Source organism: Petaurus breviceps, unplaced genomic scaffold (genome assembly GCF_028583685.1).
Source record: "Petaurus breviceps papuanus isolate PSGF00001 unplaced genomic scaffold, PetGlider_PUasm1.0 90700, whole genome shotgun sequence".
Classification (NCBI taxonomy): domain Eukaryota; kingdom Metazoa; phylum Chordata; class Mammalia; order Diprotodontia; family Petauridae; genus Petaurus; species Petaurus breviceps.
This window is the reverse complement of record NW_027187315.1, coordinates 3,257,986-3,268,252: the sequence shown is the minus strand read 5'-3', so window position 1 is coordinate 3,268,252 and position 10,267 is coordinate 3,257,986. Positions and strand designations below refer to the sequence as shown.

Here is a 10,267-nt window from a genome sequence, read left to right as displayed (position 1 = left end):
AAAGAGAGAAGATAGAGATAAGACTCGTGGAAGTAGTGTCTGTTGAGGGGGTTTTTTTGTTGTGGGATTGGTGCGCGAGGGGAAGTTAGAGTTGTGGGGGGGGGAGAAAGGGGAGGGAGAAGGGGGGCTATGTGGGGGGTGGGGGGGGTGACACATTTGTGGAAAAAATGCGGAGGAAGGAAGAACCCAGGGATGTCCTGAGCATTAAAGGATTCCTACTTATTAACCCAGTATTTAGCAGCAGGATTCAGGCAGAAACTCAGTCAAAAGAAACAACTCAACCTCCAAAGAGCAATTAAAATCCTGCACTGGGATAAATCATGTGCTGTGATAATCCTGTTAATAAAATGCAGCTTGTCCTGACACTTCACTCATGCAGCAAACTAGAATTTAATGCAGGTAGGCTATGGCAGGAGGAAGTAAAAGGTGAAGAGACTTTCTTGTCTTCCCTTTCTCCCTTCTCTCTTCTAAGTCTCTGGAATTACTTGCTTAGCTAAATGACTGGTGCCTCTCCTTATGCCGGCAGCTCAGTTGGGTCAGGACTGCTAGTACTTCTCCTGCTAGCCTAGCTAATGATTTCTTTCCCAAAGTGAGAAATGTCATTGAATTTACTCTGCTCTCACCCTCAACATCACTTGAGGTGGTATAGCCCCAGGTTTGGTGCTTAATTAATAGAGTTGGGGTGGAGGTTTACCAGCCCACTTATTATTTTTAACCCTCAGATCTTTGAGTTACTTAAGTTATTCACAGGGCACCATTCAGTGTTTGCTTGGGTTTGCCCAAGGCCTTACTCTCCTTCCTTCCTTAACTCTTAAAAAAAAAAATGCGCAAAATATGTGAGCTCTATGATACAACAAAAACCACCACAAACTGTAAGATGATTTGGATTTGCCCTCCCTGTGTTCCTCCTGTAAAATGAATAGTCATTAATGTTAAGCTTTAATTGTATCCTCAAGGGAAGGAGAAAGGTGTGTTTTGGAATTTTGCTTGACTTCCCCTTTTCCTTTAATCCCTAGAATTAGTCCAAATTGAATCCCCCAATTCAAATGAAGTAAGCTAAGAGAAGTTTTCATTTTTGGATGGACCTAGAATGAGCCTTAATTTTATTGCTGTGTACTGGAAAAATTCCTTCTCCTTTGATCTAGAAATGCCCTCTATTTCCCCTCTTTTCTGCTGGGTATCTGCCTCCTTTTTCAAGACCAGCAGCATACTACCCTCACCAATTTGGCATGAATATTAATTACTTGAAGGGAGGCCTGCCATATTGTCCTGCTTTCTGCTTGCCCTTCTATGAATTTCATCTCAACTTTGTGGTGGTATTTTTTTTTTTTAATTTTCATAGCCTAAAACCGTGAAGAAAAGCTGCGATTTAAGAAGACGTCATGCTTTCTGCAACTCCCCTGTATGGCAATGTTCATAGCTGGATGAACAATGAAAGGGTCCGAATGTGTGGAATTAATGAAGAAAGGTAAATCTTCTAGTTTAGGTCTAGAGACACCCTTTCCTTACCTTTCCCCCAAAGAGGGACTATTTGAGCCCCCTGTGCCATATCCCTTTGGGTCCTGCCTGGAGGGAGGTACAAAGGGACTTTGTAGCCAACACCTTACTGCAGCCATAGCTTTCCCAAAAGGGGTGGGGAATAAAGATCTTCCTGTCTAGCCAGCAGACCTTGATTTACAGTTTTAACAGGCAACCTGGTTCAGTGAAGCATTGACGCCCTTTAAAAGATTAGCCCCTAAAGCGGCCTTTCAATGCACTTTCATACTTAATTTATTATTTCATATTTATGAAGGAGAATTAATCCCAGTCTATGTGCTGCTTTAACTTTAAATGTCAGGAGTGTGGGCCCAGGTGGGTTGGCGTTGGATATGGGTTTAAAACAAATAGTTTGCTCAGTAATAAATGGAGAAACAGCCGCCCTTTTCTTCATTTAAGTCTCAGGTTCCTTATTGCGCTCCTTGTGGCTTGCCCTTCCTCTGAACACATCTTGTCCTGATTTCAATCCTTCAGCAATTCAGTTATGCTTCCTAATCAGTGATTTTTGGAGCAGTGGGGTAAAAGCAGTTAAGCATTAGATGATTGAAGCTGCTCTTCTGGGTAATGACAAAACTTTCCTTCTGCTGCATGTCATCGGTTTTATCCCTGGGATTGAGAAGTTGGCACCAAGGTATATTCTTTATCAATGCTTTCTGTGACAAGTCTCAGTGCTACAGCACTGACATGGCACAGATGTGCAGTTCCCTCTTTAACGTGGAACAGCTGACATTTGTATGATATTAGTGTGTATCTCCCTACACACATACCCTCTCTCTCTCAATCATTTCTTTATAGATAGTCAAATATAGCTTTATTATCACTGTGGAAACTAATTTTAATAGTCTGTGGCAAAAAAACTTGGCTTTAGGGAAAGTTCTGAGGGTGATTGAGACTTTATTGGGAGCTGCTTCTGTGGGCCAATCAGTTCTTGGTAATTCAGGGGTTGTTAATCCAGTTTTGAGTTTTATCTAGGTTGTTGAGCTTCTTTCTGTCCCTTTTGGACCACTTTACTCCTGATAAACCCTCCGTTGGTAAAATGCCTAAGAGCAGGATGAGAAAGTTCACATCAGCCCAAACTAGCAGCTTTTCCAATGAGGCTTGGTGTAGGGGAAAAGAGGTTAGAATGGTTAATGGCTTTTAAAAAATGGAAGGTCTGTCCATGAATTAATATGCATCAATGCTACTCCCTTTAGCCATAGATTAAGAAGACTGAACTCTTCCCTTCAAGAGAACTTAACTTTAAAAAAATCACCATCATTGGGGGAATGGAGTTAGTGGTCATATTTTACTTTAGCACAAAGTATTAGTAGGTCAATTTTATTTTTTTAATGGAGTTATTAGGAAGTGGTCTATCCTGGGGAAATCTGAGAATGTTTTCCTGAGTGAGGAATGTTTCATGCAGCTGGTATAATCCTTTGTAATAGGAAAATTCCAGTAAGTGATGGTGAAGCTCCGAAAGCCAGACTGGAACTGAGGGAAGAAAACCCCTTAAACCACACCGTGGTAAGAGATGAATGGTGTCATACTGACATAATTTCTGATTCTGTGGTCAATCTTCTATTGTTTTAAAGTAATTTTTTAAAATGCCTTATCATGGGAAACAGTTTCTTTTTACTCACACACATTTGTTTCTGCTGAGAAATCTTTATAGTGAGAGATGAGGTGAAAGCATGCTAAATAAGCTCCTAAGCTGTCTTTTCATCCTTTCATTCTCTGGAGAAGTGAGCATGTTTTAGGTCCTTTTTGCTAGCTGATAGTAGACCACCAGCTCTTACTCTGATAAGCAGTGGCACATTAGCAGTTCCAGCTGGACAAATTTCCGAAGTCTTCAGATAGATGCTTAAGGTTTATAGGGTTTAATTTTACAGTGAAATATGAAGCATTTGGCCATCCCTTCAGACAGCAGAATCATCCTCAATAGGAAACACTGCTGGACCCATGCTCTCTTGATTCAGATATGAGACATTTAAGATTCTCATCCCTAGTATTCCTTATAGAATAGTCTCTTTAATGACTCCTTCTTACGTCAAAGGAAGACATAATGAGACTTGTTGTTTTTCTCAGGGACCTCATACCCCATCAGGATTGCTCTGATGATATTGGAACTATTGTCATTTGAGTTGTAGCAAAGAGTTTATGCTAAATGGATGAAATTTCCAGATAATATGTTATTGAGTTAGTGTAAGACAGGCCATGCCCTAAGTAGAAAGAAATGTATATATTCCAAACTAGCTGAACAGAGATAAGTTTCAACAGACCATTTTAAGAGACCTATAGGCATTGGGAAAAACAACCTTGGAGTCCTCCTACTTTGTGTTAACATCCTTATGTTTCAATATTGTAATGATCTAGTATATATTGTTTCCTTTAAAAGCTGAGTGCATCTCTAGTGCTAAGTTAAGATTGGTTTTAGTCACTAAGCTCCAAATAATTTTTGCATTTCTTATTCTACAAAGGTGGATGCATCTGCAGCACAGCGCATTGACAGTCTTGCAGCTCTGACTATGGACAGGACTGGACTTATACGGGAAGGACTCAGAGTCCCCAGTAATATTGTCTATTCCAGTTTGTGTGGACTTGGCTCAGAGAAAGGACGGGATGCTGCCACAAGTGCTATAGCCAGTCTTGGATTTACCCCTGAACGAAATCCAGAGATTCAGTTCAAAACTAATCCTTCTGAGACAGTAGAAGCATCAGCTGTCCCTGGAAAACCCCCAAATGGTTTTAATACTATATACAAAACACCACCAGGAATACAAAAAAGTTCAGTTCCTACTGGGGAATCCTTGGGGCTGGATAGAACTGCAAGTGACAAGCAGAGTCCTCTTAACATCAATGGTGCTAGTTACCTAAGGCTCCCTTGGGGCAGTCCTTATGTGGAGGGTGGCGGCACACCAGCCATGTATCCTTTCCTTGACTCACCAAATAAGTATTCATTAAATATGTACAAGGCTTTGCTACCTCAGCAGTCCTACAGCTTGCCCCCACACTTGGCCTATTCACCAGTCTGCACCAATGGTGAGCGTTTTTTATATCTGCCACCACCTCACTATGTCAGTCCCCACATTCCTTCATCTTTAGCTTCACCAATGAGGATTTCCACTGCTTCAGCCTCCCCAGCCATTCCCCCTCTTGTTCACTGCCCAGACAAAAGCCTACCTTGGAAGATGGGAGTCAGCCCTGGAAATCCTGTTGATTCACATGCCTTTCCACACATTCAGAACAACAAGCAGCCTAGGGTCCCTCCTGCCAAGACAGCCACTAGCAATCTGCCAGGGGACCCTGCCCTCTTGTTGCCCCCTTCACCCCGACCACCCCGAATCCACCTTCCCACACAGCCCACAGACACCTATTCTGAATTCCATAAGCATTATGCCAGGATCTCCACTTCTCCTTCTTCAGTGACTCTGTCAAAGCCATATATGAATGTAAGCAGTGAGTTCCCCACAGCTAGGCTCTCCAATGGGAAATTTTCCAAGACCCACGAAGTGGGTGAAAGTGCACAGCCAGCCCCTGGGCACTCCAGGAAAACGACAGCTCATGAGAGAAAGGATGGTAGATCACCTCCTCTCCTAGAAAAACAGACAGCTACCAAAGATGTCACAGATAAGCCACTAGACTTGTCATCAAAAGTTGTGGATGCGGAGACTTCCAAATCTGACCATCTTAAGAAAATTGCTCCCACCACAGTCCTTGTTCAGAGCAGGGCTGGAAGTGGGATAGTATTATCTGGAAGTGATGTTCCAAAAGAAACAGTTTCTCCTTCAGGAAATAGTTGTACTATATATAGACCTGAAATCATTAGTACTGCTCCCTCATCCTGGGTCGTTCCTGGTCCAAGTCCCAATGAAGACAACAACAGCAAAAACATGCAGTTGAAAAACAAAGCTTTAGACTGGGTTATACCGCAACAGAGGAGTTCTTCTTGTCCTAGAATGGGTGCCACAGATACCATAGTCAATAATATTTCAGGGTCCTTGTCAAATGCAGGCCGCCCAGCATCTGCATCACCTGCTCCAAATGCCAATGCAGACTGTGTGAAGACAAACAGAAACACTCTAGATACAACACCATCCGTCATACAGCATGTGGGTCAGCCTTCTATCACAACAGCAGCCTCTGCCAAGCATAATAACAGCAGCAACAAGGTGGCCAAAGCCAGTAATTCAGAACCAAGTTTCAAAGCAAATGAGAATGGCCTCCCACCAGGTTCAATATTTTTAGCTCCAAATGAGGCCTTCCGGTCTCCACCAATCTCTTACCCTAGAAGTTACCTCCCATATTCAGCTCCTGAAGGCATTGCTATAAGTCCCCTTTCTCTACATGGAAAGGGACCTGTCTACCCTCATCCAGTATTGTTACCTAATGGCAGTCTATTTCCAGGGCACCTTGCCCCCAAACCAGGAATTCCCTATACCCTGCCTACAAGTAGGCCTGAATTTGTGACCTACCAAGATGCACTGGGCCTGGGCATGGTTCATCCTATGTTGTTACCACATACACCTTTAGACATTACTAAAGAAGAAAAACCAGAAAGGAGATCCCGGTCTCATGAAAGACCACGCTATGAGGATCCAACTCTCAGAAGCAGATTTCCAGAAATGTTAGAAGCTAGCAGCACTAAGTTACATACTGAGGTACCTCCTGAGAAGAACCCAAAATTGCACTCCACCTGGAATCACAATAAAGCTGTTGTCAAAAACGATAAGCTGGTCTACATAGATCTCCTTAGAGAGGAGCAGGAGACTAAGAATGAAACAAATTTAACCAAACCTGGCTTTGCAACTGAGAGCAGCAACCAGACTGATGACCCCACCAAACCCACAGCTGAGCAGGTGCTGCAACAGCACAGGGAGTTTATTGCAATGAGAGAGGAGTATGGTCGGAGCAATGATTTCCATGACTCATATAATTTTAAACAGGCTTCAAATACACCAGTGTTCAGCTTGAGGAAAGATAACATTTCAGTAAGCCCTAACAAAGAGAACCTAGTTCAGCCTTCTGCTCCGTTCTTGGAGCCAGCTCATGGAAATGATGGTACAACTGTAACTTTTGGTAAAGCCCAAGATGATACCAAACCATTTTGTGTGGGAAATGCCCCAAGTATTGACGTCAACCCCACATATACCAAAGATGGATCTGATGACTTAGATTCTAATGATAGCAAACTTTTGAAGCCCAAGCCATCTAAGTTGGCAAAAAGAATTGCAAATTCTGCTGGTTATGTAGGTGACCGATTCAAGTGTGTCACAACCGAACTGTATGCAGATTCCAGCCAACTCAGCAGAGAGCAGAGGGCACTGCAGGTGAGTCCTGAAATACTTCAATAACTTCAGCATTTACCAGTTTTGAAACTGAACTGTATTAAAAACAGTATTGGGGGTGTGTGGTAGCTCTTGTCAGGACTTCTCTCAGAGATTGATAACTTAAAGTTTATAATAAATGTGTATATGTTAAATTTGTGCAGTTAAGAGAATATGAGTAGTGCTAGCCAGTAGTTATATGAGGTACATGTATCCAAGCTGTTTTAAATTACAGCTTTAAAAGAACTCCACTGAAATGCTGATAACTTAAGTGTTAAATATGGTGGAGGATAGCCAAAGACTGCATGATGTTAACTTATTCGTTGCTGTGATTTCTTGGCCTTTACTTTTTGATATCAAATGTACCTAGAATTTCTGATTAGTATGCTGTAGTAGGTGATTCTTGGTGGAGTAGAATATCAGCCACTTCGTGTCTATAGGCATCGTGCAACTTTGACCAACGACAAAAAGACTAGTTTAGAGGGATAGAAGCTTTATTTATCTTGTTAGTGAACTATAACAGATATTGTACTGGAATTTCCTAAGGTTTTTTTTTTTAATTTTAGTTAAAAGATTAGTATAGCCAAATTGTTTTGCAATGTTAAGAAAAAATTGGTTTATGCTTATAAAAATGGATGAAATTATCTAAATGATCCATTGAGTGCCCATTTTAATTACATAGATGGAAGGATTACAAGAGGACAGTATTTTATGTCTACCTGCTGCTTACTGTGAGGTCAGTTCTTCAAATTTTTATTACTAGAATCTTACATAAACCTTTGAGTTAAATTTCGTTTCCAAATACACAAAGGGAAGTTTGTGGGCCATGGTCGTCTTTATTCATTGTGCAGTTTGTTTGTGTCTTTGTTTTTTTCTTTTCATTTTTTTTGTTTTTTTTTTTTTGTTTACTTCCAAAAGAGAACACTTTTTGTCTTTAATACAGTGTGTGTGTACTTATACACACGTCTCTAGAACTATACACATGTAACTGTAATAAAGAAATGTGTGGCTATTTGCATATAGATACTGTAAGTTTTGTCTTGTGCATCTCAGATATGTAAAATTTCTATATCTCATGGTTTTGACCAGACTTTTCTTTGGAAATGCTTTCCTGTAAGGTAAGGTCAATAAAGTAGTTTTTATTGTGAGGTTTTTTTTTTCATCTCCATTCTCTTTCTAGCGTGCAATGATGCGCTTCTCAGAGTTGGAGATGAAAGAAAGAGAAGGTGGACAGACAACAACCAAAGACTCAGAGGTCTGCAAATTCAGCCAGGCAGACTGGGAAAGTTCTAAAGGAAATAATGAAAAGAAGCCAAAGTCTGTTGCATTGGAAGATGCCATTGCTGACCAGAATGATAGTGACAGATGTAAGTAACCTTATGGCTTATTATAGAGTGTGTGTGCCTACTGTGCTATTGTTTCCCTGAATCTGTATCTGAGGTGAGGTTGGTGATTGGTCCTGCTAACTTAAAAATCTTTCTGTTATTATAATGGCAAGATTTAATGGTTTGCTTGTAATAAACCAGATTAGCATATGCTCAGGATTGGGTTTGTTTTGATGTCGGGACATGAATGGCAAATTATAGCTTTAATTCTTCTCCCAGCCAGGAACATAGCTTCTATGAAAACAAGTTATTGCCTTGAACATAGCTCATGTTTCAAGAAAAAACTCTAGTCCCTTACCTACAAATCTAGGTCTGGTGAGATGAGTATATAATATTGGGGGGTTATTGTAATCATCTGCTTTTCTAATGCTTTCTCCAAGAGTGATGCTTGCAAGATACCTTTTGTTTGTAGCTATGGAATGATTTGTGTTGTCAGTTAATAGTGGAGGCTTTGTTCTCTTTCTCTCCCTCCCCTATCTCTGTATTAACATTTTAGTATGGAATGAATGGGCACTACTATTGTTCTTCTCCTAGAGGCACAGGTATCGTTGAAATGAGTGAGGGAAAGGACAATGAGATAAAATGTATTTTACTGGTCTAGGTTCTGTTTACCATCAGTGAGAGTAAACAGCATGATTCAGAATAGCTTGACCTAATTATGATATTGGTGTGGTGGTGGGGTCCGAAGACCAAATTGTTCATCACTGTCCACTTAGACCTGGACGTTGTGACTTGGCCTATTTCTTCAGCAGTGGGTGAGAATGGCAAAAAAGCCACTAGAGTAGTGCTTCATTCTCATTTCATGAAGCTTGATTTCTGAGGCTCCAGTTAATACCACTGAAGTCCTCTTGGCAAAAGTCTTAGAGTATGTTATAGCCACAGTCCTATTTCCTGAGATAATAAGAGGCCAGGGTAAGCTAATCTTTTTACAAATAAGTATTTGTTGGCACTCTACATTTGAAAGGGGATGTATGTGGGCACTCTATACCTATGTTTTTGTTAAACCTTTTCTCAAAGATACTTTTAGGTTTGGGGGAGAAGCCTCCACCTCCAGACCCTGATAACAAGAATAGAATGGCTAAATCAATTTAAAGGGCATGGCAAACTCAGGAGAGTAAACTGTCTGGACCCCAGTTAAAAGAGGGTTTTGTCCCCACACTGACAGTGTCAGCCACTCCCAGTTAGGAGCGAGGGGCCAGAGTTCCTCCTTCTCCAAGCCAAAGAACAAGGAGAGGCAGGTTGGTCCAGGAGGACAAACAAGCAGTCATAGATTGAGAGCTACAGAGCATCTTAGAGGATCTGGGTTGCTGCCCTCCTTTTCTACAACTGAGGAAACTGAAGTCCATAGTGGTTAAGTGATTTGTTGAGGGTTATATAAGTAATAATCAAGTGATCTATTATTTTGCTTGTTTAGAAATGACTTATTTTGTTAGGACTTTCCTTAATAATGAGGTCATCAGTAGTTTCATTTTTTGAAAATGTTTATAGTGTTTGTTACACAAAGAATGCTTAATTTGTTTTTGTTTTTTGGAGGGCAGTTGGGGTTAAGTGACTTGCCTAAAGTCACACGGCTAGTAAGTGTGTTAAGTGTCTGATGCCAGATTTGAACTCAGGTCCTCCTGACTCCAGGGTCAGTGCTCTATTCACTGTGCCACCTAGCTGCCCCAGAATGCTTAATTTGGAGGTGAGATTTTATTAGGATTCTTCTTGGTTGTCCAAAGCAATGAGCCCCTCTTTCAGTATGAAGCGGAAAGAGAAGAAATTGCAAAGGAAGGGGTCTCAGTTATTCTCTTAGTTGGTTTTTAAAAACTTACAGAGACATATTAAGTGATGACAAAACTGGAGATTTCATCAGTTCTTGGAAAGCTATTTTCACAGCAGAAAAAAACTATGGGTAAATGGTAGGGCTCACTCTCAACTAAAATTTTTTTCTGTGTGTGAAAATTTGAGTAAGAAGCTTGATAAATTTCCTATTTTTTCTTTCCTTTTTTTTCCTTAAAGTCTCTCTCTCTCTCTCTCTCTCTCTCTCTCTCTCTCTCTCTC

The 10,267-nt window shown here is 40.9% G+C and overlaps 1 protein-coding gene across 14 annotated transcripts in view; it reads left to right on the top strand.

The window, feature by feature from the left end:
- Positions 1–10,267, top strand: part of BCOR (BCL6 corepressor) — a 158,849-nt gene that overhangs the window by 121,518 nt on the left and 27,064 nt on the right. For 12 of the 14 annotated variants that reach the window (XM_069065695.1, XM_069065694.1, XM_069065692.1 and 9 more), the window contains 5 exons: positions 1,343–1,468; positions 2,961–3,039; positions 3,993–6,842; positions 7,522–7,575; positions 8,020–8,206. In XM_069065695.1, the coding sequence (XP_068921796.1) occupies positions 1,383–1,468; positions 2,961–3,039; positions 3,993–6,842; positions 7,522–7,575; positions 8,020–8,206 (3,256 nt within the window). In that variant the 5' untranslated portion in view covers positions 1,343–1,382. The remainder of the gene's footprint in view (positions 1–1,342; positions 1,469–2,960; positions 3,040–3,992; positions 6,843–7,521; positions 7,576–8,019; positions 8,207–10,267) is intronic. The other 2 variants (XM_069065699.1, XM_069065701.1) reach the window with 1 other exon arrangement.